Here is a 27,448-nt window from a genome sequence, read left to right on the forward strand (position 1 = left end):
GCCCACTCGGCGGCGGCGCGAAGCTTGCGGCGGGGACGTGGACGTGAGTGCGTGCGCGCGGCCGCTCGGGGTCTCGGCGGAAGGGCTGAGGGCCGCGGGCCGGGGGCGGCGGAAGCGCGCGGTCGCGGGGCGGCGGGCGCCCGCGGGCCCTCGGATCCCACCGCCCGGGCTGATCCGGTCACGCGATCGCGCAGGGCGCGCGCCCGGGGCCCTCCGGACGAGCCTGGGTGACTGCGTGCCCGGGGCGCCGGCGCTTGGTCGTCAGCCCCTGGCTGGGGCGACCGCTCCTGGTCCCCGGTGGCCCCCGGTGGCCCCCTGACGGGCGTGACCCCAGGCGCCCGGCCCCCGGCGGGAGTCCGGCCCCGAGCTCGCCGCTCACCTGCCCTGCGCAGCCCTGAACCGTGGGGGTGGGGTCGGCGTCCGCGCCTCCTTTAAGCTTCACCCCCTCTGGTGCGGTGCCTGCTGCCTCCAGGCACCCAGGGGCTCCGATCGTGTCCTCAAGGTCACTCGGAGGTGTGACCCTGCGCGAGGGCGCTGTCCCTCGTGCCGCCCAGGTGTCTGAGCGCCAGGTGAGCTGGAAGCAACCAGAACACCGGCGCGCCACCCCGCTCCCCTCCCCGGGGGCTGCCTGACGAGTGTGCGCGCTCCCGGGCCCCCAGGGCGGGGGCCCAGAGGAGCTTCCCTCTGCCCCCCGCTTTTTGTGAACTTGTAGCATATCCACAAACATAAGATTTATTTTTTTAACCACTCGTTCCCTGGTGGCTCCGTGGTAAAATACAAATGCAGGAGACACTGGTTCACTCCCTGGGTCAGGAAGATTCCAGGGAGAAGGAAACGGCAACCCTCTCAAGTATTCTTGCCTGGGCAATCCCAGGGACAGGGGAGCCTGGCTGGCCACAGTCCATGGGGTCGCAGAGTCGGACAAGACTTAAAGATTAAACCACCACATGCATGTGTAATGTGCGCGCTCAGTCGTGTCCAACTCTGCGAACCCAGTCCATAAACTAGTTTACCAGGCTCCTCTGCCCATGGGATTCTCCAGACAAGAATACTGGAGCGGGTTGCCATTTCCTTTCCCAAAGGATCTTCTTGACCCAGGGATTGAACCCGTGTCTTTTGCATTTCCTGCATTGGCAGGCAGGTTCTTTACTAGCTGAGCCACCAGAGAAATGGCATCTGTTCCTTATAGCACCTTAACTGCTTGTTCCTTGTGAAGGAAGAGGGGCTGAAAGGGAGGCGAGGTTGTTGCAGATGTTAAAGCTAACACGGGTGGGGGTGGGGGTGGCCTCAGCCAGGGGTGTGCGTCTGGTGACTTGTCAGGGGGTGACTCCTGCCGGGGGCCGTGCTGCCTCAGCTGAAGGCCTCGTGTCCCTTGTCCCCGCCCAGCCCGCCGCTTCTGGGTGGTCCACATCTCACTCTGCCACCGCAGCCATGGAAGCCACTGTGTGCTTCTGGGCCCTGCTGAGCTGTCTCCCCGCGCTGCAGGTGCTTCCCTTGTATTAGCTCCGTGCTTTTCCAGAGTCATAAGTCCGATCACTTACTTTGTAGGGCAGCAGTGATGATGCCCCATCTGGTGCCCAGGCGGCCTGTGTGGTGGCTCTTCTGCTGGCGGGCAGCCTGCGTCCAGGGAGCCTCCGTGCGACAGAGGATGTGGGCAGGGCCGTCAAGGATCCCTGGGCCGGGCGGCCTGCGAGGAGTCTGGGGCACCGGCCCACTGGTTCGACAAGGCAGCTCCTCGGCCTCCTCCCGTGCTCCTGAGGTGACGCTGACCCCGGAGCGCTACCCTGTGCGGCGGCTTCCCTTCTCCGTGGTGTCTGAGGACGATCTGGCTGCCCTGGAGCACATCGTCCCTGGCAGGGTCATCACAGACCCGGAGGAGCTCGAGGCTCCCAACGTGGACTGGCTGAGGACAGTCCGAGGTGAGTGAGGGTCTGTTCACACTTCATGCTTGGCGTGGGCAGAGTGGAGGAACAGCCTGAACTCCAGGCGGCCAGTGATGAGCACTGGGTGCAGGAGCTGTGGGTGGTGTCACAGACACTTTTCATATGCAGGGCATCTGCAAATTAAGATCAAACAGCTGACCCCCCCACCCCCAGCTGCTCTGAGGTGGGTGTGTGGTTAACTACTGCTCACTTCCTCAGAACGCTTCAGTTCAGTTCAGTTCAGTTCAGTTCAGTCGCTCAGTCGTGACCAGCTCTTTGCGACCCCATGAACTGCAGCACGCCAGGCCTCCATCACTAACTCCCGGAGTTTACTCAGACTCATGTCCATTGAGTCGGTGATGCCATCCAACCATCTCTCCTCTGTCGTCCCCTTCTCCTCCCGCCTTCAATCTTTCCCAGCATCAGGGAAATGAGTCAGTTCTTCACATGAGGTGGCCAAAGTAATGGAGTTTCAGCTTCAGTGTCAGTCCTTCCAGTGGATATTCGGGACTGATTTCCTTTAGGATGGACTGGTTGGATCTCCTTGCAGCCCAAGGGACTCTCAAGAGTCTTCTCCAACACCACAGTTCAAAAGCATCAATTCTTCGGCGCTTAGCTTTCTTTATAGTCCAACTCTCACATCTCTACATGCCTACTGGAAAAACCATAGCTTTCAGTAGACCTTTGTTAGCAAAGTAATGTTTGCTTTTTAATATGCTGTCTAGGGTGGTCATAGCTTTGCTTCCAAGGAGCAAACGTCGTTTAATTTCATGGCTACAGCTAATGCCTGGGCTAATATATAACAAGGAACTGCAAACTGGGCTCAAACTACTGGAGTGTCTCCTCTCTGTTCTCAGATGTGGGTAGGGCTCCCTCTAGTGGAGAGTATCTCCTGCCTCTTCCAGCTCCTGGGGCTCCAGGTGACCTTGGCTGTGACAACATCGTCCAGTCCTCGTCCCTCCTCACACGGCCTCTCCTTGTGTTTCCCTCTCTGTTCTCTTATGAGGTCACCTGTCCTTGGATTGGGGTACCACCCTCATCAGGATGATCTCAAGTTTAGATCCTTAACTTAATTACATCTGTAAGGACCCTTTCTCCAAGGAAGGTCACGTTCGTGGGTTCTGTGGGGTGGGGTGTCTACATGTCTTTTGGGGGGCCTGTTGTCCCCTCTGCAGCTTGCTTGGGCAAGATGCGGGCCCTGCCAGATGGCCTGACCGCCCCAGCCTCCCTCTCCTCCAACCACACCCCCTGCACCAGCTTGGAGATTCTCCTTCTGGACCCAGCTCGCCTTCTTGGTAGCAGGTTTCCTAAGGCCCTGTGTTGTCTTCCCTGGTGCTCAGATGGTAAAGAATCCGCCTGCAGTGCAGGAAACCCAGGTTCGACCCCTGGGTCAAGAAGATCCCCTGGAGAATGGAATGGCAACCTACTCCAGTATTCTTGCCTAGAAAATCCCACGGACAGAGGAGCCTGGCGGGCCACAGTCCATGGGGTCACAAAGAGTCGGACACGATTGAGTGACTAACACTTTCACTTTTGTGTTGTATCCTGAAGTGATTTCAGAGATAACATGACCTACTTAGTTACAAAAACCAACATGACGTTCTTGCTGCATATTAAGAAGATGTGGAAGACAACACGATGGCATATTTAAGCTTGAAATGCTAGGACACGCTGGGTGTCCAGGTCCTTAGGCTGGGCCTGGAGTCAGTGCAGTCCAGACTGAGGGTGAGCCGTGGAGGGTGTGCTGGGCTCTTGGCTCAGACACGGCGGGGGCCTTGCTGGTGGCAGGAAAGCTGAGTGAGGCTCCAGACCAGAGTGCAGCGTCAAGAGCAAGTGGAATTGGGGCATAGGCGCAGATAACGGGATGGCCCTGCCCGTGGGGAGGCTGGAGGCGGTGGACGTCCTTCGCCTGGGCTTATCTACCGGGCACCCTCGATGGAAGGCGTCCAGCCCCGCCCCACACAGAGCCCCCTTCCGAGCGCAGGGCAGTGTGGTGTCTCAGAGACCGAGACAGGAGGGACGTCCCTGAGGAACGTGGGGGGCCCACAGTCCGTGGGCAACGTGGATGCTGGGCACAGCTTGTTCTGCGGGCCACTGGGCTCGAGGAGGCAGCTCTGAGTCCTGGAGCAGAAAGTCTCTGCGGCCTGACCAGCAGGCTCCTGCCAAGGGTGGGGCAGGAGGTGTCAGCTCTGCACGGTCCTGTGGAAGCAGCCCCGAGGCTGTGTGTGCTGACCCCGAGTGGTGTGCGCTGACCCTGAGGCGGTGTGTGCTGACCCCAAGTGGTGTGTGCTGACCCCGAGGTGGTGTGTGTTGACCCCAAGTGGTGTGTGGTGACCCCAGGTGGTGTGCGCTGACCCTGAGGTGGTGTGCGCTGACCCTGAGGTGGTGTACACTGACCCCGAGTGGTGTGTGCTGACCCCGAGGCGCTGTGTGCTGACCCCGAGTGGTGAGTGCTGACCCCGAGGCGGTGCGTGCTGACCCCAAGGTGCTGTGTGCTGACCCCGAGTGGTGTGTGCTGACCCCGAGGCACTGTGTGCTGATCCCAAGTGGTGTGTGCTGACCCTGAGGCAGTGCGTGCTGACCCCGAGGCGCTGTGTGCTGACCCCGAGGCTGTGTGTGTTGACCCTGAGTGGTGTGCGCTGACCCCGAGGCACTGTGTGCTGACCCCAAGTGGTGTGCGCTGACCCCGAGGCACTGTGTGTGCTGACCCCGAGTGGTGTGCGCTGACCCCGAGGCTGTGTGTGCTGACCCCGAGTGGTGTGCGCTGACCCCAAGGCACTGTGTGTGCTGACCCCGAGTGGTGTGCGCTGACCCCGAGGCACTGTGTGTGCTGACCCCGAGTGGTGTGCGCTGACCCCGAGGCTGTGTGTGCTGACCCCGAGGCTGTGTGCGCTGACCCCGAGGCACTGTGTGCTGACCCCAGGTGGTGTGTGCTGACCCCGAGGCAGTGCGTGCTGACCCCGAGGCGCTGTGTGCTGACCCCGAGTGGTGTGTGCTGACCCCGAGGCTGTGTGTGTTGACCCCGAGTGGTGTGCGCTGACCCTGAGGCACTGTGTGCTGACCCCGAGTGGTGTGTGCTGACCCCGAGGTGCTGTGTGCTGACCCCGAGTGGTGTGTGCTGACCCCGAGGCACTGTGTGCTGATCCCAAGTGGTGTGTGCTGACCCTGAGGCAGTGCGTGCTGACCCCGAGGCGCTGTGTGCTGACCCCGAGGCTGTGTGTGTTGACCCTGAGTGGTGTGCGCTGACCCCGAGGCACTGTGTGCTGACCCCAAGTGGTGTGCGCTGACCCCGAGGCACTGTGTGTGCTGACCCCGAGTGGTGTGCGCTGACCCCGAGGCTGTGTGTGCTGACCCCGAGTGGTGTGCGCTGACCCCAAGGCACTGTGTGTGCTGACCCCGAGTGGTGTGCGCTGACCCCGAGGCACTGTGTGTGCTGACCCCGAGTGGTGTGCGCTGACCCCGAGGCTGTGTGTGCTGACCCCGAGGCTGTGTGCGCTGACCCCGAGGCACTGTGTGCTGACCCCAGGTGGTGTGTGCTGACCCCGAGGCAGTGCGTGCTGACCCCGAGGCGCTGTGTGCTGACCCCGAGTGGTGTGTGCTGACCCCGAGGCTGTGTGTGTTGACCCCGAGTGGTGTGCGCTGACCCTGAGGCACTGTGTGCTGACCCCGAGTGGTGTGTGCTGACCCCGAGGTGCTGTGTGCTGACCCCGAGTGGTGTGTGCTGACCCTGAGGCGGTGTGTGCTGACCCCAAGGCGCTGTGCGCTGACCCCGAGGCACTGTGTGTGCTGACCCCGAGTGGTGTGTGCTGACCCCGAGTAGTGTGTGCTGACCCCAAGATCTCTGGACACAATCTTGACTGGGGGACCAAGAGCCGGGAACACTGCTGGGTTTGTGCGTGCCTAGATGAGGCCGTGGGGTGAGGAGGGTGCCTCCGGTTCCTCAAGCCCAGAGTCTCCTTGAGTGAGAGAGAGGGCTTCAGGGGAAGCAGAGCAGGGGCAGGAAGGCTCCGCAGCGGTGGGGGCAGCTGCTCAGGGACAGTGGGCAGACGGCCGACTGAGAGGACGGTCCGGAAGGGCCCATGGAGGGCCCACTGGAGTTAGGCCGTTGGAGCCCTGGGCGTGCTGCTGGCAGCTGGCAGGCAGGGTGGGGAGGGCTGGGTCAGGGTGGCCCGCTGCAGGCACAGCAGGGTGCTCAGAGAAGGTGGGAGGCTGCAGTGGGGAGTGGGGAGGGAGTAGGGGGTGGGGCACCCCAACCCTGTGCGGCTGACCCTTCTTCCTGTTCCCTTGCCAGCCTCTCCAGGCTGGATGCTCCTTCCCTCCCATCCTGGGAGCTTCCCCGGGGTTGCCTCCGATGACCTCTGCTCTGGGCATTGCTCTCTTTGTAGCCTCCCCTTATTAATACATTGGACCATTTTCTTATTCTTTTCCCCATTAGAAAGGTAACTCCATGGGGCAGGAGAACTTTGTTTTTACTCTCTGTGTCTGGGCACACGGTGGGCACTTAGATATTATTGGGAAACGCAATGAGAGAATGAAACCGACTGGAACCTCGCGGGTGAACAGGGTCCCTGGACTCTGCTGCCCTGAAGGACCTGGAGGCCTGACAGCCAAACGCCTGGGCAGACACGGTTCATTTGATGAAAAACAAATGAGAAATGGCTTTCATAATAAGAAAATAAGGTAGAAACTACAACCTGATCTCAGAGCATCGTAAAAGTCAGTGACGCAGCAGGAAGATGTGCAAGACAGCCTCTTGTCCTCCTGCAGCCTCTTAGCTGCTTAAAGCACTTTCTGCAAAACTGAGAGCATAGAGAGAAACTTCACTGTCTTGGAGGCAGTGGTCAGGACTGCCAACAGATGAGGTCACGACTGGGCATCAAGTAACTTGTGATAACCAAGAAATGAGAGTCCACAGCCTGCACCGCTGTGGATCGATAGCCAAGATTATAAATGCACGAGGTGGAGAAGGCCCCTTCCTGGAGCAGAAGGTCGGCTCATGAGTGCGGGTGAATGGGTGCATTAGGAAGCATCTCACTGAGAACAGACTCGGGTGAAGATGATCCGCAGACACTGAAGCTCATGGGTGCCGGGTGTTCATGTGGCCTCAGGTGTCCCCACACAACACAGGTTACTTCCCTGGGAAACCCAGTCACTTGCAGTGGAGAAGACTCCAGGCCCCTGCCGCTAAGGTCCCCGGGCCCACGGGCTGCCGAGTGGGCCCTCCTTCTCCTCAGCGATTCGGGCTCTAGGCCTGGAGGCTGGCGGGCGTGCTTCCCCGGGAGGCGGGACGCCCCACCTGAGTGACCGTGGCTTCTATCCCGCAGGCTCCAGCAAGGTGCTGCTGAGGCCCCGGACGACCCAGGAGGTGGCACACATCCTCAGGTAGGCGCCCTGCCCGTCCCACTCCCTCGTCACCAGCGCGGGGCCGAGAGCACGCAGAGCCCGTGGCCACGCAGGCGGGGACTGGAGGGCTGGCCGAGCAGGGGAGGGCTGGGCCAAGCAGGGGAGGGCGGGGCCGAGCAGGGGAGGGCGGGGCGACGGGAAGGCGGGGCCGAGCAGGGGAGGGCGGGGCGACGGGAAGGCGGGGCCGAGCAGGGGAGGGCGGGGCCGAGCGGGCTGAGCGGACCCGCGGCCTCCAGGGGGCGCCGGGCGGCCTTGTCGCCCAGGGCAGGGGCGGGCACAGGCCTTTTCTTGAAAAAATGCCTGCTTTGATGCTTTCTATCCCTACACGCTCGTGTTTACTATAGAAAAATTGGAAAACACAAAGCCATAAAGAAAAAAAAAATTGCAAAAGCAACCAAAGTTTTCCTCTCCAAAGACAACCACTGATGACATTTTGGTTTGTCAGCTCAGCGCTTTCCTGCAGGTGTGTGGGTTGCTAAGCATCATCACATTGTATCTTTCATGTCACGGTCTTTTCCCTTCCACGTGGCAGTGCCGGTGGTCTGATTCCTATTCCACGCCACTGTCGATGCGTGGAAGGTGAGCGCCCGTGAGTGCTCTGTCCCCACCGCCCCCTGGAGGTGTGTGCAGGGACACCTGGCCCTGCTCCGTCTGAGCTTGGGCTGGAGGCTGGACGCCTGCTGGGTGGCTCACGTGACGCAGGTGGGCAGCTTGCCCCTCTTGGGGGTGCCCCAGTGCCCAGATCCTGACCCATCAGGGCCCGGTCCCTTCAGGTCTTTGCTCGGTAGGAGGCTGGCTGGGGACGAGGTGCTGCTGGTGACTGACCTGCCTCTGAAGGGCAATGGGCAGGGGAAGGGTGGGCAGCGCAGGATGAAGGGGAGCAGAGATGTGGGGTGAGAGTGGCAGGGCCCCCGAGTGCCCGGGGCCGCAGTTGTCTGAGGTGAGCAGGGAGGGCGGCAGTGGGCACTCTGTCTACGCCTCGGGGCGGCCCGGGCCTCGTCCATGACCTGGGAAGACCATGGCCGCCTGCTCCCTCTGCGGTTTGCCGGGGTCACTTGCCCCTCAGACTCCTGTCGTGTGTGGGGATGGAGGAGGCACCCTCTCGAGTCTACGGCAGGAGGCTTGGTGGCGGGAGAGGCTGGGGTCTCACAGCCCTGATGGCATCCCCCCCGGGGTGCTAGAGGAGTGGGAGAGGTCCCTGACCCTGGTCCTCGGCGTGTCCCAGGTACTGTCACGAGCGGAACCTGGCTGTGAACCCACAGGGGGGCAACACGGGCATGGTGGGCGGCAGCACGCCAGTCTTCGACGAGATCATCGTGTCCACTGCCCTCATGAACCAGGTCCTCAGCTTCCACGACGTGTCAGGTAAGGCTGGCCGCTCCCGGGACTTCCCTCTCGGCTGCGGGGCTGGGCCGGGCAGGGGGGGGGCCCGGGTCCGGGGTTGAGGGACGAGCAGCCGCCCCTCTGCCTGAGCCAGGAGCCCAGGCCCCTTGGTCCTCGGGGCAACTTACACCCTGGACTTGAGCTGTGCTGCGGCCCCTCCTGGCCACGCCAACCCTTCCTGAGGCCTGCGGGGCAGGTGCGGGGCTCCATGGTTTCGAAGCTCCAGGTCCCACAACTGTGTCGGTGCCTCTTGGGCAGGACCCCTGGGCCAATCATGCTCTCTGGCCAGGGCACCTGGACACTGGAGAGCTGGGCAGCATCCCAGCCTCCACACTCGATGCCAGCACCATCTCCAACCCAGATTATCTCCAGACTTGTCACGTGTCCCCTGGGGCAGAATCCCACCCACACTTGAGGGCCCCAGCCTTGTAGGAACCCCTTTTCACTGCTCCCTTGCGTGAACCTGTGTGTGTGAGCCGTGTTCCCCCCACGTGGCCTCACTGGCCTTTCCTCTTTTCTCATAAAGGTATCTCCTGGGGGAGGGACAGGGCACACCTGTTTTCCTCCTCACCCTGGATCCTGGGTGGGCAGACGCCCCTCCTGGGATTTTTGACCTGCTCGGCTCCCCAAGCTGAGCCTGAGGGCCCCCGCGGGGGCTCTGCTTGCTTGGCAGGGGTCTTGGTCTGCCAGGCGGGGTGTGTTTTGGAGGCGCTGAGCCAGTACGTGGAGGAGCGGGGCTTCGTCATGCCTCTGGACCTCGGGGCGAAGGGAAGCTGCCACATCGGGGGGAATGTGGCCACCAACGCGGGCGGCCTGCGGTTTCTGCGATATGGCTCCCTGCGGGGGACAGTCCTGGGCCTGGAAGTGGTGAGCTGGGGACACTGTTGCCGCTGGGCGCTGGCCCTGCTTCTAGCGACCTGGCCGGACCTGCTCCGGTTCCTGGGTTGGTCCCAGGGGGCCGGCCTTTCCCAGGGGTCAGCATGTGAGGTCTCTGATGAGACCCCCTGGCTCAGAGGTCAGGTGTACCCTTGCTCCCATGCATGGCACCCTGGGTGTGCAGGTCCAGGCCTGGTGCTGCCCTCTCGGGCTGCAGGTGGGTAGGGAGGCCACCTCGGGGTGTGGCCTAGTCTCCACTAGGCCCCACCTGGGCTGTGGGGGTTAGATGCAGCACCCCGCTCTCTGGCTTCCCACAAGGCGATGACGCACCTCCTGCCCCCTTGAAGGGCTGCTGTGGCAGCTGTTGCCCTGAGCAGGTTTCTGGACTGGTGGCATTCCGCCCGCCGACTTTCCAGGGGCTCGTGACCGGAGGAGCCCGGTCAGGCCACTGTCATGGCTCCCAGGGGTTTTCTAAAGCCCGGACCCTATGTTTACCCAAGGAGGGGGCTGCTTCCGTCTAATAAATCACAAGGTTCCCGTAGCTTTGTTCTCTGGCTGCAGGTTGTTGTTTTGTCAGTCACTTGCTCGCTTTCGCAAGTTGTTTCACTAAGCTTTTGACTGAATTCACACAACGAGAGTCAGATAGGATTAGAGTGTGTGATTGATGTGCCTGTGGATGAGGAGTGCAGGGCTGGGGGTGCTGGTGCACTGCCTTTCCCTGCCTTCCTGCACCCCAGGTGCTCCCTGCTCCACCCAGGTGCTCCCTGCTCCATCCTGGGTGCTCCCCACTCAACCCAAGGTGCTCCCTGCTCCACCCACGTGCTCCCTGCTCCATCTCGGGTGCTTCCCACTCAACCCAAGGTGCTCCCTGCTCCACCCAGGTGCTCCCTGCTCCATCCCGGGTGCTCCCCACTCAACCCAAGGTGCTCCCTGCTCCACCTAGGTGCTCCCTGCTCCACCAAGGTGCTCCCTGCTCCCTGAGTGCTCCCTGCTCCATCCTGGGTGCTCCCCACTCAACCCAGGGTGCTCCCCGCTCCACCTGAGATGCTTCCTGCTCTGTCCTGGGAGCTTGCCACTCAACCCAAGGTGCTCCCCGCTCCATCCAGGTGCTTCCCTGCTCTGCCTCAGGTTCCCTGCTTCGTCCAAGGTGTTACTCCCTCTGTCCTGGGTGCTCCCCACTCCGTCCTGGGTGCTCCCCCCACTCCACTGGAGGTGCTGCCTGTTCCGCCCCTGGTGTTCCCCCCTCTCCGCCCCTGGGTGCTCCCCTGCCCCCCCTCCTCCACCCCGAGGCTCTCTCTCAGGGTGCACGGGGTGGGTTGGCCTCCCCAGGGTGGCGTGGGGCCAGTGCTGACACCATCTCTAGGTGCTGGCCGACGGCACCGTCCTGAACTGCCTCACGTCTCTGAGGAAGGACAACACGGGCTACGACCTGAAGCAGCTCTTCATTGGGTCGGAGGGCACCCTGGGGGTCATCACGGCCGTGTCTGTCTTGTGTCCGCCCAAGCCCAGCGCTGTGAACGTGGCCTTCCTGGGTAGGCACCCTCCGTCAGCCTCCAGGGGTTCTTGGGCGGCACTGCCTGTGCCGGAGGGGTGGGGGGCTGCCTGCAGCTGCGCGGGCCGCCCTTCCCGCTCCTCCCGCTTCTCCCTCTCCCCACAGGCCGGGACTTGGCCTTGGTGTGCACAGTAGGGTCTGCGCAGGGCGCGCTTTATTCTGTAAAAGGACCAGGGCTTTGCGCATCTCATCCAGCTGGTGTTTGTTATTCTTAAATAACAGTTTATGCTGTAGGGTAAAGACCAAAAGGAAGCAAAACTAAAAGAAGATAAATCAGGAGAGCTGGGTTTGATCCCTGGGTTGGGACGGTCCTCTGGAGAAGGAAATGGCAACCCACTCCAGTCTTCTTGCCTGGAGCATCGCATGGACAGAGGAGCCTGGTGGGCTGTGGTCCCTGGGGTCACACAGAGTCGGACACGACTGAGCGCCTTTCACTCCCTGTCACTCACTCACTCACACCGTAAGATTCGCAGGGAAGCAGCGTTTGGTGCCAGGTCCAGGGCCGCGTCTGTTCATCTCGGGGCTGTTAGTCCACCTGGTGGGGCCAGTGGCTCGCCCCCCACCTGCGCTCCTGGACCACCGTTTCTGTGAGCGCGTCGGGGCCCCTCCAGCCGTGCAGCTCCTCGGCTCCCCTGGCCTGGGGATGCTCGCTGTGCCTCTCCTCCCCTGCCCCCGTCCACCCACGCCAGGCTGTGGCCCGCGGCTTCCCCACCCGCGGTCTTGTCCTGATTCCGTCCGGCGCGCTGGTCATCACTGTAATCTCACATTCACCCTTCCTGCGCTCCTGAGGCGGGCTTTCCCGGCACCGCGCTGTGAACACATCCTGGTTGCTCCCATCACGGACGCCCGTGGCTGTGGGGTCTGTGTCAAGTTCCTGTCGAGTCTGTCTGGAACGTCTCCCTCCTCCCCTTTCCTGGAAGGCGGCCCCGGCATCTGGTGTCTCCCATCCTGTGGGAGCTGCGCTCCTCACGGCTCCGTGGTCGGCGGTGGCGGTGTGGCTACCCTGAGGGGCTGTCTCCCTTTCTTTGGCCGACCTAAATATTTCGCCTTTTCCTTTGGTTGTTTATGGGTCCCGGTGTGTCTCCTGTGAGAGTGCATTTCTTTTTTTCTGGAACTTCCTAAACCCCCCACTTCCAGAAGCTTCCCTCCACCCCATTCTCAGCAGCCACCCCGGCCCCCCCTCCTCCCAGCACGGTGATGAGACTCACGAGAGGACCGTCCGGGCTGTCGGTCTCCATGTGTCTTAGCCGCGTGGGTTTTCCTCCAGCCCCTCTCTGTGTTGCGTTCCGGAAGCTTTCCTCTGATCTGTCTCCAGTTCGCTCAGCTCCCTTTGCTGGGCTTCACAGGCCGGCCCCAGCTGCTCCTTGGCCCCACAGAGTGGGTCCCGGCCCCGACCCTCCTCCCTGCCCTCCCCGGGACTCCTAGTGCCTCCCAACCCCTGCCTGGAAGGGCCGAGCACACCCCCGTGCCCACCGGGCTCTTCTGCGCCTGCCCTGTCTGCCCACACATTGACGTCCGCGCCCTGCCTTGGGCGCCTGGCGGTCAGCCCCGGGTGCTGTGGCGCTGTGGAGAGCTGGGGGCCAGGACATGTGCCCTGAGTGGTTTGTGGGGCCTGGGGTGTCATAGAGACACAGCCAAGTTACTTCCCAACGGACCAGTTTCTGGCCGTGTGTTTGCGGACTTCCAAGTGGCCATTGACAGGGCGGGTTGGTTTTGCTGCTTGAAGGGTGGCTTGGATGGCCTGTGACAAGGCTCCGTGTCTGCGTGCCAGTCCGCTTGTCCTCTCACCATGCCCGTTGCAGGCTGTCCAGGCTTTGCTGAGGTTCTGCAGACCTTCCGCACCTGCAGGGCGATGCTGGGCGAGATCCTGTCTGCGTTTGAGTTCATGGACGCTGAGTGCATGAAGCTGGTCAGGCTCCACCTCGGTCTCTCCTGCCCCGTGCAAGGTACCGTCCCCGCTGGCAGGCAGCGCCCGCCACACCTTTTGCGCCATTTGGCGTGTGGGCTGATGGAAGGTGCCAGGCCTCCAGCCTGTCCGCAGAGTGGAGGCAGCAGGGAGCGCAGCGGTTCTGGCAGCCCCGTCGCTGTTGAGGGCAGGGTTCTCCCTGAGATCCCTTCCCCTGCAGAGCTGGGTCAGATGCTGGCAGTTGTGCTGGAGCTGCAGGGTCTCTGGAACAGCCAGACACAGTCAGGACCCTCCGCCGGCTCCTCAGCTGAGAGAAGTATCCCCCCACAACATGCTGGCCCCCGGAGCTCAGCCAGCTCGTTCTGATTTAGCTGACGAGCTCGTCATGCCTGGTTCTTGAGTCCATGCACTGTGTGCATCTGTGTAAACCCGCACAGCTGCGGATCCTGGCGCTCTCACTCCTGAAACTGACCAGAGGAGGTGGTCCTGGTCTCACCCCAGACCGCCCTTCCAGAACCGCAGCCCTCAGCATAGGGCACCGATTTCCCCCATCCTGGAGGCTGCCAGTCCAGGACCAGGGCTCCACGGGGGCTGGGTTCTGGTGAGGGTCCTCACGTGGCATCTTCTCTGTGTGTGAGGGCCTGCAGAAGTGGAGGGTCCCTTGGGGTGGGGGTGGGAAGGTCCCTGGTGTGAGTGGGGAGTCTCTCATGGGGTGGAGGGCCCCTGGAGGTGTTGAGGGCCCCTGGGGGTGTGGAGGGCCCCTGGATGCACAGAGCGCCCCCGGGGAGTCATCGACCTCAGCAGGCACCACGCCTCCGCTCACCCTGCAGTTTGATGAGAGGAGCCCTGCCCTCCACGGCACGGTCCCGGCCCCAGCCGTCCGGCTCTGCCGTGTCTCCGTGGGCACTGTCTGTCTTACAGTGGAAGACCTGTTTTTGAGCCTCAGTAGCCGGTGGCTGCTCTGTGGGTGACCCCGGCGCGTCGGGAGGCGCTGGCGGTCCCGCCCCAGCCTTCCCCTGACCGCCGCTCCCTGCTCTCCCTGCCCCTGCCCTTCCAGAAAGTCCCTTCTACGTCCTCGTCGAGACCGCGGGCTCCGGGCCGGGGCACGACGCTGAGAAGCTGGGCCGCTTCCTGGAGCAGGTGCTGGATTCGGGGCTGGTGACCGACGGGACCCTGGGCAGCGACGAGAGGAGGATCAAGGTGGGCGATGCCCCCCACGCGCTGAAGTGAGAGGGGCTGCGGCTGGGGACCCGCCTACCGGCCGCCCGGCTGGGATGCGCTTGGTGTCAGGGTCTGTGGACTGGGGGGTGGCTGGGCAGGGCGTGGGGGCTCCGGGGGAGGGGCTTCACCAGAGGGTGAGGAGGGTGGGCCTGGCCGGGGGCTGTCACCATGCAGGCGTGGGCGCTGGGAGGCCACGGCTCCCATTCAGGGGCTGGGGCAGAGGGCCCGGCCACCCCTCCTGTTCCCACCTGGCCTTCCGCTCTGGGCTTCTGGATGACCCTCACCTCCTGACCCGTGATTTCAGTCCTGATCCCCGTCCTGGTGACCCTCCACCTTCCTGTCAGCCGCTCTGTCCGATCCTTCCTATGAGGCTGGGCTTGCTGGGCTGAGTCCAGGGGATGTGTCCTGGGGGGGCATGGGGGCTGTGTCCTGGGGGGATGGGGGCTGTGTCCTGGGGGGGCATGGGGGCTGTGTCCTGGGGGAATGGGGGCTGTGTCCTGGGGGGGCATGGGGGCTGTGTCCTGGGGGAATGGGGGCTGTGTCCTGGGGGGATGGGGGCTGTGTCCTGGGCGAATGGGGGCTGGGTCCTGGGGGGATGGGGGCTGAGTCCTGGGGGGATGGGGGCTGTGTCCTGGGGGGGGAATGGGGGCTGTGTCCTGGGGGGATGGGGGCTGAGTCCTGGGGGGATGGGGGCTGAGTCCTGGGGGGGGATGGGGGCTGAGTCCTGGGGGGATGGGGGCTGTGTCCTGGGGGGGGGGAATGGGGGCTGTGTCCTGGGGGGATGGGGGCTGTGTCCTGGGGGGATGAGGGCTGTGTCCTGGGGGTGGAGAATGGGGTCTGTGTCCTGGGGCGATGGGGGCTGAGTCCTGGGGGGGCATGGGGCCTGAGTCCTGGGGGGATGGGGTCTGTGTCCTGGGGGGATGGGGGCTGTGTCCTGGGGGTAGATGGGGGCTGTTTCTTGGGTGGGGAATGGGGGCTGAGTCCTGGGGGGGCATGGGGGCTGTGTCCTGGGGGGATGGGGGCTGAGTCCTGGGGGGATGGGGTCTGTGTCCTGGGGGGATGGGGGCTGAGTCCTGGGGGAATGGGGTCTGTGTCCTGGGGGGATGGGGGCTGAGTCCTGGGGGGGGTTGGGGGCTGAGTCCTGGGCGGGGATGGGGGCTGTGTCCTGTGGGCTGTGTCCTGGGGGGGGATGGGGGCTGTGTCCTCGGGGGATGGGGGCTGTGTCCTGGGGGGATGGGGGCTGTGTCCTGGGGGGATGGGGGCTGTGTCCTGGGGGGGGATGGGGGCTGAGTCCTGAGGGGGCATGGGGGCTGTGTCCTGGGGGGATGGGGGCTGTGTCCTGGGGGGGGATGGGGGCTGAGTCCTGAGGGGGCATGGGGGCTGTGTCCTGGGGGGATGGGGGCTGTGTCCTGGGGGGATGGGGGCTGTGTCCTGGGGGGGGATGGGGGCTGAGTCCTGAGGGGGCATGGGGGCTGTGTCCTGGGGGGATGGGGGCTGTGTCCTGGGGGGGCATGGGGGCTGTGTCCTGGGGGGATGGGGTCTGAGTCCTGGGGGGATGGGGGCTGTGTCCTGGGGGGATGGGGGCTGTGTCCTGGGGGGATGGGGGCTGTGTCCTGGGGGTAGATGGGGGCTGTTTCTTGGGTGGGGAATGGGGGCTGTGTCCTGGGGGGGCATGGGGGCTGTGTCCTGGGGGGATGGGGGCTGAGTCCTGGGGGGATGGGGGCTGAGTCCTGGGGCCTGAGTCCTGGGCGCGGTGCGTCCTTTCCCCACCAGGGCCCAGTGCTGGGGCTTGCCTCCCATGTGTCCCTTGTTTCCCCCTAAACGCCCTCTGTTGCCTGGGAAAGAGGAACCACTGGGCCTCGGGCCTGAGAGCTGGGCCCTGCCCCTTCGGGCACAGGAGCCGGGCGCAAGTCCGCGCCTCCTGACGGGGGCCCAGCTCCAGCGGCTCTGGCTCCGTCTGGATGCGCTGAGCTCCAGGCTGCTGCCGTGTTCCCCGCTTGGGGCCGCGCTGCCTGCCTCGGTGCCCTGTCCTCAAGCGCCGGCGTCCGGGGCCTGGCAGTGACACGGGGTGGGGTTGGGGGCGTCTGAGCCTGGGTGGGCTGGGGGAGCAGCGTCAGCTGTGCAGGGCACAGAGGCGTTGCAGGTGGAATGTTCTAGAGACAGTGGGTTTGGAGCAGCGGGCGGGGCAGGCGGACAAGGGGCCTGCAGCTCTGTGGGCGTGCCGGGACGTGAGGGCTTGAGGAGGCCGCGCGGGGCGGGCAGGGCTGCTGGGCTCAGGCCGCCCGTGCAGGGATGTGGCGGGCCCCGGGCGCGGGGGAGCATCAGGCCAGGATGGTGGTCAGGGCGCCCAGCCGCGGGAAGGGCACGACCCATGGTGCTGAGCCACTGGGGAAACGCGGACGCCCGCTGAGTATCCGAGCTGCTGAGGAGCTGTTCCTCACTCAGGGGTGATTACTGCACCGTGGGCTTGTTAAAAAAGAAACGAAAGAAATGATGTTTTCCCTTACCTGGAAAACTGCCTCGTCTCGAGTTTCCCGCGACGTGGTGGGGGGACGTGGAGGATGGGGGGGATGAGACGGGACAGGCTTGGGGACACCCTCCCGTCTGTCTGTGACGGGACAGGGTGTCGTGGGGCCCTGGGAAGGGTGTGGGGCCGTGGTGAGGTCCCCACCTGTGTCCCGGGCCGGGGGTGCCCCTCTGCCCGCCTCACCCCCCCGTGCCCGGCCAGGGTGAGTGCTGCTTGTCCCTGAGGGGCCCTGGGTGTCTGCCGCCAGGGGCTGCCCAGCTGCGTCCAGGGTGCCCGTCCAGTGTGGATTCTCGGACGGAAGCCGCGGGACGGTTCTGTCACCTGGGGGTTCCCTGCCGACCCCGGAGTCACCCCGCAGCCCTGCCTGCTTGGGGTGATGGTGCCCATTCCCCCTCCAGATGCTGTGGGCACTCAGGGAGAGGATCACCGAGGCCCTGAGCCACGACGGCTACGTGTACAAGTACGACCTCTCGCTGCCCCTGGACAGGCTGTACGACCTTGTGGGCGACCTGCGTGCCCGACTCGGCCCGAGCGCCAAGCGCGTGGTGGGCTATGGCCACCTGGGTGAGCGCAGCCCGTGGGGCAGGGGGCATGCCTGGGGCATCCCGAGAAGGCCCGCCCTGGGAGCGTGGGGTCGGGGCTTGGCTGGGGCGCGGGGCTGGCCTGATCACGGGGGTCTCGTGTTTGAGGATTAGCTCTGACCCTGCCTTCCCTCCAGATGAAAGGGTCTTAAAACCAGTTCCAGTCATTATTGTGTGCAGAGAGTTACGCTTATAAGTTATTGATTCACAGGAAGAAGTGATTTCATCCCCCTTGATTCTCAGGAGCCTTCGGGACCGGGTGTCTCAAAGCCCCGTCTCTTCCCGGGTGTGGGGCGGCGTCTGCCTGGGGCCTCCGCTCTCCTTTCCGTAAGGTGGGCCCAGTTCCGCCTCCCAGGATTGTGTGGGGGCCCTGAATGTTTCAGGTGGAGGAATTCCACTCTGGAAATTGAGCCTGATTGCTGAATTTTCCGAATGCTCTCTCTGCGTCTGCCCGGGTTCCGGGCTCCGGTTTCCTGTTGACCCCCGGCAGGGCTCGTCTCTCTGGACCTGGGGCGAGTGGGTCTGTGTCTCTAGGTCAGCCCAGCGTGGACCGGACCCTTTCTGTGTCTTGTCTGAGCCCACTGACTGACCCCGCGGAGGACCTCCTCAGCCCTACACCGTCAGGTTCCCTGTCTGTCCAGGCTGGAGGTTGGTCAGTCATAAAGCGACCTGGGGGTCGTCTCGGGAAGCATCTGGCAGGTTGGAATTCCTCCTCCGTGAATGCTGAGTACAACTTGCAGGTGAAGGCACTTGGGCCCAAAGGTTTTTGTGGGTGACTGGGGGGGGGGGCAGTTTCTTTAATGACTACAGGACTCTGCCAGCGTTCCTTTTCTTCAGAATTGACTTTGTTCATTTTTTTCTGGCCTTTTGTCTGTCTCTTCTAAGATTCTGAGTGTTCTGGCGTCGCATGGTTCTTATTCTTTGTGCCGTGTCCAGCACTTGCGGAAGGGGACTGTTTAACTCCGTATTTGGATTGTTTCTTATCTCTGTACAACCCGAAGGTTGTGAGTTGTTTTCTTTGGGACCTTATGAGAGCTCTAGGTGGGGAGCCGGCTCTCCGATGGTGCAGAGGGCCTGCTCACGGAGGCAGGGGAGGAGCCAGGACACGTAGGGGCTTTCCACTGGGGACAGAAAAACCCGTGCAGTCAAACAACAAAGGATCAGTGCTCCTCACAAAAGCCAGGCATCCCACGGCAGTGACCTCAGTGCTCTCTGCGCCGGGAGGCGCAGGGTCTGGGCCCGCGGGGGGAGGCGCGGGAGTCTGGGCTCGCGCGGGGAGGCGCAGGGGGAAGCACAGGGTCTGGGCCCGCGGGGGGAGGCGCGGGGTCAGGGCTCATGGTAATCACGCATTCTGCGTGGCCCTCACCCGTCTCAGGCCGGGGTGCGTCTGGGTTTCCGCACAGGACTGTGGGCTCGGGGGCTGACGGCTGGGCCCTTGTGACTGGAGCAGAGGGCCGCCCCGTCCGCACCGCTTTCTCTTCTGCTCGGGTGCTGTCGATCTCAGTCTCTCCAGAGTCAGCGCTGGGCCTTGCTGGTCTTTTCCGTTGCGGGTTTTCTGTTTCCTGCTTTCCTTGCTCCTTATTCTGCATCTTCAGGCGTCACCACTGCTCTTCTGACTTTATACCTAAACACGTAGCTCTCTGACTTTCAGCCTTTCTGCTCTTCAGTGTACTTCAATTTCCCTCCATGTAAGCACACGGGTGGTGTTTGCTGGTTTTAAGAAGTACCTGGTTCTTGCCTCCTCAGACTTGGCAGCATCTAGGAGCGCCTGCAGAAGTCAGCGGGGCCAGACCTGGCTCCAGGTCCTTGTGTTCTCTGGCCGAGGCACTGGCCCTGCACGCCTGGTATTTCAGTGCACTCCGGGCATCCCCTCCCCTGGGCACTCCATGCCACCCCTCTTCAGAGGAGTGGGTCGGGGATGCCCGGGTGCCTCTCTCTGTCCCGTCTCTGCCACTGGCGGGGTGCTCCCCTGCCATCTGAGGGCGCTCTCATCATCTTTCGGCTCTGAATGCTTTCTGATTTCCCTCGTCATTGCTTCTTTGACGCGTGAGGTGGGCAGAACTGTGTGTTTTAACTTGCAAACATGCGGGAGTTTTCCGTCCACTTGAAGACCATGGGCTTGTTGTTGGCCCTGTGGGGGCAGAGGACTGGGTGGGACGCGCCGCTGGTGGAAGTGTGGCCCCCGCCCGGGGCGCCGCCAGCCTCCCCGGCCGTTTGCCGGGGCGGAGAGCAGGCCCCTGGACCCAGCCCGCCCTCTGCGCCGCCGGTTGCTGGGGCCCACTTGGCTCTCAGCGGCTGAGTGAGCCCCCCGGCCCCACAGAGGGCAGGCTCCCTTCTCCTGGTGCCGCTGCTTCTGCAGGTGGAGATCTGGGCTGTCAGTTTGAGGCTGAGAGCTCGGCCCCTGTGCACCGGTGCCAGGTGGAATCTCAGAGGCATGGTTTGGGGTGAAGTAACACAAAGTGGATTTATCGCTTTGCCAGGCAGGGGGACACAGTGGGCTCCTGCCGCCAGCCTGTGTCCCAAGCCGGGAGGGTCTGGTGCGGAGTTAATGGGGATCGTGCAGGGTGATCCTGATGCTAGGGATCAGGGTGTGAGCAGGGCCTGCACTCCCCTAGCCTGCTGGATGATAAGGATCAGGGTGTGAGCAGGCCTGCATTCCTTTAGCATGGCCTCACCTGTCTCCTGAGCTTCTCCAGATTAGCAAACTGGGATCCTCTGTGGGATGAACAACCTGACATCTTGCACGTATGGGGGCGCTTAGTTCTGTAAAGCTCAAAGATACTGTCATGTGCGTCCCTTGAGGTGCAGCTGAAACCATGCACCTCAGATTGGGACTTGAACCCATGTGGTGGGGGCAGGGACTCGAATGCAGCCAAAATCCATGGCCTTTTCTTTCTTGTTTTTTTTTTTTTAATTTTTTTCACATGTGCTATGTGACTTCCGGGTTTCCCCAGTGGCTCAGTGGTAAAGAATCCACCTGCAGAGCAGGAGCCACAGGTTCCATCCCTGGGTCGGGAAGATCCCCCTGGAGGATGGCCTGGCCACCCACTCCACTGTTCTCGCCTGGAGAATCCCGGGGACAGAGGAGCGAGCTAAACATCGTCCACGGAGCCGCAGAGTCGGCCACGACTGAGCAGCTAAGCATGCAACATGCGTGTGACGGTTGAAAGCTGTCGACTTGCTGTTGGCCGTGCTTGGTTTTCATCGCCGTGTGGACTTTCTCCAGGGGTGGACAGTGGGCTCCTCACTGCAGGGGCTTCTCTTACTGCAGAGCACAACTCTCAGGGCGCCTCTGGAGCGTACAGGCGCAGGAGTGGCGGTGCTGAGTTGTCCTGCAACATGCGGAATCTTCTAGGACCCGGGATCAGACCCACGTCCCCCGCGTGGGCAGGCAGTCTTAACCGCTGGACCACCGGGGGAGTCCACCCATGGTCTTTTAACTGAGATTGCACACCTGGTCTCAGGACTTAATGATGCTCAGGTTCTTGATGTCTTGGAGAAACGATTCAGTGAGAGATAAAATAGTCGGTAAGAAGCGGGTTTATTTAGAGAGAGACACACTCACCATCTCAGAAGGTGAGAGTACCCCGTATATGGGGTGGCCAGTGTTTATTAGGCGAGTAATTTCATAAGCTAATGAGTGGGAGGATTGTTCCAGCTGCTTTAGGGGCGAGGCGCAGGTTTCCAGAAATTGGATCATGGCCGACTTCTTGGTCTCTGTGGGTCGGCCTTGGCCCTGGCGTGCTGACCTGTTACGATGACATGTACTGAGGCCCAGGGTCTAGTGGAGGTTGACTCATCGCCATCTTGGGCCCGTCTGGCTCTGATTATCCCAGCAGTCGTTCTATTAAAGGTGGCGCCCTTCTCGGCCAGGACCCGCCCGAGGCCGCTCTGTTCTTCTTGGCACCTCCTGCCTGTCTCCGCACCCCTCCCCTCCCTGATGAGCCCCTGTTCCAGTCTGCCCTTTGGAGCTCAGCGAAGGTCACGGAGGCTGAACAGAGAGACCCCGCGGGGTCCTGCTCGGTTTCAGGTAGCTCGACTTGTAGGGCATTTTAGCAAAGAACAGTGTGGACACAGTGTGGATGAAGGAAGAGGACGGACGTTCAGGGGCAAATTGTGGGAAGGTTTATAAATACACAGGAACCTGGTGGACATGAGCCTCATGTAGGAGCTCTCCCGGGTGGTGACCCTGCCCTTCCGGGACCTGGGGACACCTTTACACACTCTCATCCTGCTTCCGGGTGCATGGAGGGCAGGGGGCTACTCTGTGTCTCTTTCTTCTCAGTTGCCTTCAGCTCAGAATAATCCTTATGCCAACGTGGCCTGGTTTGATGTGACATGTTTTGCTGCCCTTCATTTACAGAGACTGTAGTCACTCGGTGACCTGGATTGGTCTGACTTTGGGCCTTCTATTTCTCCCTCATTTCTTCTATTTTTTTTAGTTTGGTTTATTACCAATGTTATGCCCGATGTCTGAATCTCTGAGCGGGAAGAGAGAAGGCTTCCAAGGCAATGTAACTCGCAAAAAAGGGACGTTCATTGCTGACTCGAGTCAGGGCTCCTACTGCGCGTCCAACGCAGTGGTACAGGGGTCAGAGAGTGCTGAGCTCAACCTGTTACCCAATTTATAAGGTTTGCATAAGCCGTTGGTAGCTGGCTTAAGCGGATTGGTTACATGTTTGCAAAGTAATCTTATTGGCCCAAACCTTCGCGGGCTTTTTTTCAAACTTGGGCGTTCGTGGGCTTTTCTGCTTTCCCCTGATAGGTTCCCTTTTTCTTGCTAGGCGCATGTTGATTGGCTGGCTCCAGGTGGCCTGATAATCATGTTACCCTGGAAAACCAGGCCTACTCCTAATCTAGGCTGCCTGTCATGGTGCAGCCTCACAACCTTCTTTGCCAGCAAAGGTCCGTCTAGTCAAGGCTATGGTTTTTCCAGTGGTCATGTATGGAAATGAGAGTTGGACTACAAAGGAAGCTGAGCACTGAAAAATTGATGCTTTTGAACTGTGGTGTTGGAGAAGACTCTTAAGAGTCCCTTGGACTGCTAGGAGATCCATCCAGTCCATCCTAAAGGAGATTAGTCCTGGGTGTTCATTGGAAGGACTGATGTTGAGGCTGAAGCTCCAATACTTTGGCCACCTGATGAGAAGAACTGACTCATTGGAAAAGACCCTGATGCTGGGAAAGATTGAAGGTGGGAGGAGAAGAATGAGATGGTTGGATGGTATCACTGACTCGATGGACATGAGTTTGAGTAAGCTCCAGGAGTTGGTGATGGACAGGGAGGCCTGGTGTGCTGCAGTCCATGGGGTCGCAGAGTCAGACACAACTGAGTGACCGAATGGAACTGAACTGAATTACCTTCTTTTGGTTGGTGTTTTTTCTCATAGAGTTTGTTTCCATTTACCAACAAGAAATTATGCCTATCTGCTCTTTCAGCAGTAGCCCTAGAATTGTATCTTTATCCGGGTGGTGGTGGTGTTCAATTGCTTAGTTGTGTTCAACTCTTTGTGACCCCCTGGACTGCAGCACGCCAGACTCCTGTGTCCTCCGCTATCTTCTGGAGTTTGCTCAAATTCATGCCCTTTGAGTTGGTGATGCTGTCTAACCATCCCATCCTCTGCTGCACCGTTCTCCTTTTGCCTTCAATCTTTCCCACCATCAGGGCCTTTTCCAATGAGTCAGCTCTTCTCATTAGGTGGCCAAAGTATTGGAGTTTCAGCTTTAGCATCAGTCCTTTCCATGAATATTCAGGACTGATTTCCTTTAGGATTGACTGGTTTGATCTCCTTGCAGTCCAAGGGACTCTCAGGAGTCTTCTCCAACACCACAGTTTGAAAGCACCAGTTTTTCGTCATTTATTGATCCTTTAATGGACTGGAACCTGGTGGCCCGGAGAGTAAGAAAGAGAAAGAGGCTGATGTCCCCTGGTTTACGCGGAAAGCCAATAGAGCCCTGTTCTTAGGGCTCGCGCTGCTGCACGTAGGCACCAGGCGCCCTGTCGAGTGGGTGAGGGCACAGTGCGCCTTCTCGAGAGGGTCGTAGAAGCCCGGGCAAGAAAGTGAGCTCAGCGGGCCTCCGCGCTCCAAGGAATTAGCCAGAAAGAGAGAGAGAGAGAAAGAATAGAAAGAAAGAAAGACGGGGACCCAAGCTCTGATGGAGAAAAGGTGTTTTAATCAATATGGCGTGGGCATATATACTGTAGTTATTCTCAGCAAAGATAAAGATTAAAATTCCAGACTTACAAAACATAAGATGTTCCCTATCAAAGAAAGAGTTGCAAACAATCACCTTTACCATATGGCTCATAAAAAGGAAGAGGGTACATCACCGTAATGAGAAATGCCTGGATTCCTCAGCTGCGGGAAAGGTGTGCCTCTCCTCTTAATTCCTGAATATTCAGGAATCAATAAGGGCCAGAGGGTTCCTGACAGATCCAAAACAGCACTCAGGAAGCCTCTTGTTAAATGCTTCCTGACGATTACTCAGCCTTCTTTATGGCCCAGCTCTCACATCTGTACACGACTATTGGAAAAACCATAGCTTTGACTATTGGGACTTTTGTCAGCAAAGTGATCTCTGATCTCTAATACGCTGTCTATATTTGTCATAACTTTTCTTCCAAGGAGCAAGCATCTTTTAATTTTATGGCTGCAGTCACCATCCGCAGTGATTTTGGAGCCCAAGAAAATAAAATCTGTTACTGTTTCTACTTTTTCCCCTTCTAATGACCATGAAGTGATGGGACCAGATGCCATGATCTTACTAAGTTTTAAGCCAGCTTTTTCACTCCCCTCTTTGACCCTCATCAAGAGACTCTTAAATTCCTCTTCACCTTCTGCCATCAGAATGGTGTCATCTGCATGTCTGAGGTTGTTGATATTTCTTCCTGCAAAGTTTTCAGGGTGGCCCTACCTTAAAAGAGCTGGCGATTAATCAGTATTGTGACCCTCTTCCCAGGCAGTGTGCTGGCCTGTGTGTCAGCTTGGCTGGGCCGTGTGCCCAGATGCTTGGTCGGACGTCAATCTGAATATTGCTGTGAAGATAGTTTTAAGATGAAATTAGCATTTAAAGCCACAGAGCTTGAATAAAGCAGGTCACCCTCCTCATGTGGGAGGATCTTGCCTGATCACTGAAGGCCTGGACCACGGACACAGACGTCCCCACAGAAGGGGCCTTTGGACTAGAGCTGCAGCGTCAGCTCGTTTCTGGGTGTCCACCTGCTGGGCTAACCACTCCCCACAGTCCTCTGGGCCAGTTCCTTATGGTCAGCTCTCTGTCCCCCACCCTCTGGACACCCCTGTTTCCCTGAGAGCGTGACCGGTCCTCGGAGCAGGGGCCTTGGGGCCCTGCCCCTTGGGTGTTAGCATCCGCTCCTGGTCGCATACTGTGTGTGGAGTGTGTTCCAGTTCTGTGATGTTTCCTGGCCCTAGCGGCAGTGCTGTTGTTACTGCCGTGAGGGCTCGTGATTGACCAGACTCACCCACACTGCTGGTCCATCCACAGCCCTGCCTTTAGTTTCCTCTGGGCTGGGAAGGCAGGTGACATCACGTCGTGGATTTTGTTAGCCTGAAAATGTGCGCATTCTGCTCTTGAACGGTTTCTCCCCAGGGAACTTTGAGACCCTGGTCTGACAGTCTGGTTCTCTGCAGTGGAGGCACCGCTGACTGCTGCTGGCAGGTGGCTGTGGGCCAGTGGCGCTCCACGGAAGGAAGTCCTTGTCCTCGGGGTTCCTGGGCTTCTCTCAGCTCTCTTTAGGTGGGTCAGTGTCTGTCAGCTGGAGTCCGTGGGCTTTGCCTTCAGACCCTGCTGCCCAGTTGTCGCTGCGGATACTGTCTCCCCATCCCCGCCCCCGGAGTGTCCCCCGAGGGCTCAGGATGGGTCCCGTCTCTGCCGGCCGTGGTCCCAGTTCTCTGCGTGCTTGTCGGTTTTCCATCCTGCTACGTCTCTCTCTGCTCGTTGACATTTCAGTGACCATCTTTTTCATTTCTAGATTGGCCTGGATATTTAAAAGCTTTCTGGTCCATGTTTTATATTTTCTCTCTCTTATTTCTTTAAACACATGAAGCATTTATTTTCTGTTTTTGGAAATCACTGGATCGCAGGTCTTTGTGGGTCTAGGCCATCATGGTTTCTTTGTGTTTGTGACTTTTGTCTTAGGCTTTGTGTGGGGTGTGTGTGTGTCTTAGGCTTTTATCTGTGGGAATTGTTGGAGGCTGAGTTGGAGGGAATTTGGCGTGGGGGCGGGGTGGGCCCCGGGGCTGTGTGGACCCTGCAGGCCCACACGGGGGCCTGCTGTGTGGATGTGCTGTGAGTACTAACAGAGCCCAGCTCCTCTCTCCGCACTGCTTCCCTTGTTTGCAGAGCCTTCACCCTGAGTGTGTTGTGGGAACCACGTTTGGTGGGAGAGGGGACCCTGGCTTGCTCCCTACATTTGACAGACGTGCATGGAGGAGGGGGCATAAGAAGCCCCAGGTCACAGGATCAGAGGTCCAAGGTCACTGGGTTAGAGGCTGCAGGTCACCTGGTTAGTGGCCTCCTGGGTGCTGGGAGACCCGGGTCTGCGGCGGTCTCGGTGGTCCTGCCGGGCTCGTGCAGGTTGGGCGGATGTGTGTCCATCTCAGGTGGGGGCCCTCAGGGAGGGGTGGGGGCTGGGGAGAACTCGGAGAGACACGTGTGTGCGGCTAGGGGCCCCGCGGCCCCCAGAGGAGGGCGGTGACTACTCCCAGGTAGTTGCCAGTGGCGTGAGGGGGGCGGGGCGGGGCTGGGGGCTCTTGGAAGTGGGGGGCCTGGGGAAGGAAGGGGCCTCGGGGAGGAGAGGGCCTCAAGGGGCCGAGGAGGCCCCGCTGACCTGCGCATCCCTGCTCCTCCAGGGGACGGCAACCTGCACCTCAACGTGACGGCCGAGACCTTCAGCGCGTCCCTGCTGGGCACCCTGGAGCCCTACGTGTACGAGTGGACGGCGGGCCAGCGGGGCAGCGTCAGCGCCGAGCACGGCCTGGGCTTCAAGAAGAAGGACGTCCTCGGCTACAGCAAGCCCCCCGAGGCTCTGCAGCTCATGAGGCAGCTCAAGGCCCTCCTGGACCCCAAGGGCATCCTGAACCCCTACAAGACACTGCCCACCCACGCCTGATGGCCCCTTGCAGCCAGACTGGGGGGCTCCATCCGGTCTTGGCATTGCCCGTGGGGTGGGCCTGCAGAGCCTCCAACCCACAGAGCCAGCATCAGGCTGGACGACTGGCTGCTTGGTCCAGGGGCCCGAAGCTGGCCCCGTGAAGCCCAGGACACATGGCTCTCTCGGCAGGAATCTTCTGGAGCCCCGCTGTTCTGTTGGGTGGGCCGAGTGCAGAGGGCCTCCTGTCCACTATTGCCTGCCTGCTGGACAGACACTCCATGCCTCCGCAGGTCCTGGACAGGCTGGGTGGGCGCACAGTTCTGCCCGCTCAGAGTCGACCAGGTCACCCCTGCTTGCCTGTGGCCTGTGGGATCCCGCCTTGTGGGGTACATCCCTGAGAGGGCGGTCCTACCACTGGCCCCCCACTCAGCGCAAGCCTCTGAGGGGCCCCAGGCAGAGGGAATGAGCTCCACGTGGGTAACGGGGCACTGAGGCGGGTCCATTCGCGCTCTGACCAGCAGAGCTGAGACACTGGGCACTTTCTGGACAACAGCCGGTCCCCTTTGAGCCAGAGGGACGGGTGTGCCCTGCCCTGGGTGGGTCATGTCCCTGTTTGCTGGAAGGCCCGGCGGTTCAGAAGCCAGTCACCCGTTTCTCCCACTTGCTGTGACGCGTCCATGGAGATGTCTTTCCGGTTCTGCTCTGACCACAAGCGTCAGTAGTGCTGGGTGAGAAGCCCTGCCAGCCACAGGCATCCTGTCACCCCGAGCAGGTGCTCCCCCGTTGACCTTGGTCCCCTGGAGCAGCTGCTGGGGCTTGGAGACGGTCTGAGAGGCTGGACTTGCCTTCTTTGGTGCCGTGAGCTTCCAATAAAAGTGACTAACCAGGATCCTCTCCTCCCTTTTGCTCCTAGGAAAGTGGCCTCACAAGCTGGGTGAAGGGCCCGTGTACTGTGTTCTTGA

The 27,448-nt window shown here is 60.9% G+C and overlaps 1 protein-coding gene across 2 annotated transcripts; it reads left to right on the forward strand.

Annotated features, from left to right (window-relative positions):
• D2HGDH (D-2-hydroxyglutarate dehydrogenase) lies at positions 1–27,375 on the forward strand. 2 transcript variants are annotated; one of them, XM_065917235.1, is made up of 10 exons: positions 1–43; positions 1,549–1,919; positions 7,247–7,304; positions 8,551–8,690; positions 9,382–9,575; positions 10,948–11,116; positions 12,939–13,082; positions 14,100–14,242; positions 17,189–17,354; positions 26,245–27,375. In XM_065917235.1, exons 2-10 carry the CDS (start codon positions 1,559–1,561, stop codon positions 26,502–26,504), a joined length of 1,635 nt encoding a protein of 544 aa, XP_065773307.1. In that variant the 5' UTR covers positions 1–43; positions 1,549–1,558; the 3' UTR covers positions 26,505–27,375. The 2 variants fall into 2 exon arrangements, with proteins under 2 accessions (XP_065773307.1, XP_065773309.1); XM_065917237.1 differs by lacking the exon at positions 1–43 and adding an exon at positions 50–569.
• The last annotated feature ends 73 nt before the right edge of the window (positions 27,376–27,448 follow it).

Source organism: Muntiacus reevesi, chromosome 1 (genome assembly GCF_963930625.1).
Source record: "Muntiacus reevesi chromosome 1, mMunRee1.1, whole genome shotgun sequence".
Classification (NCBI taxonomy): Eukaryota; Metazoa; Chordata; class Mammalia; order Artiodactyla; family Cervidae; genus Muntiacus; species Muntiacus reevesi.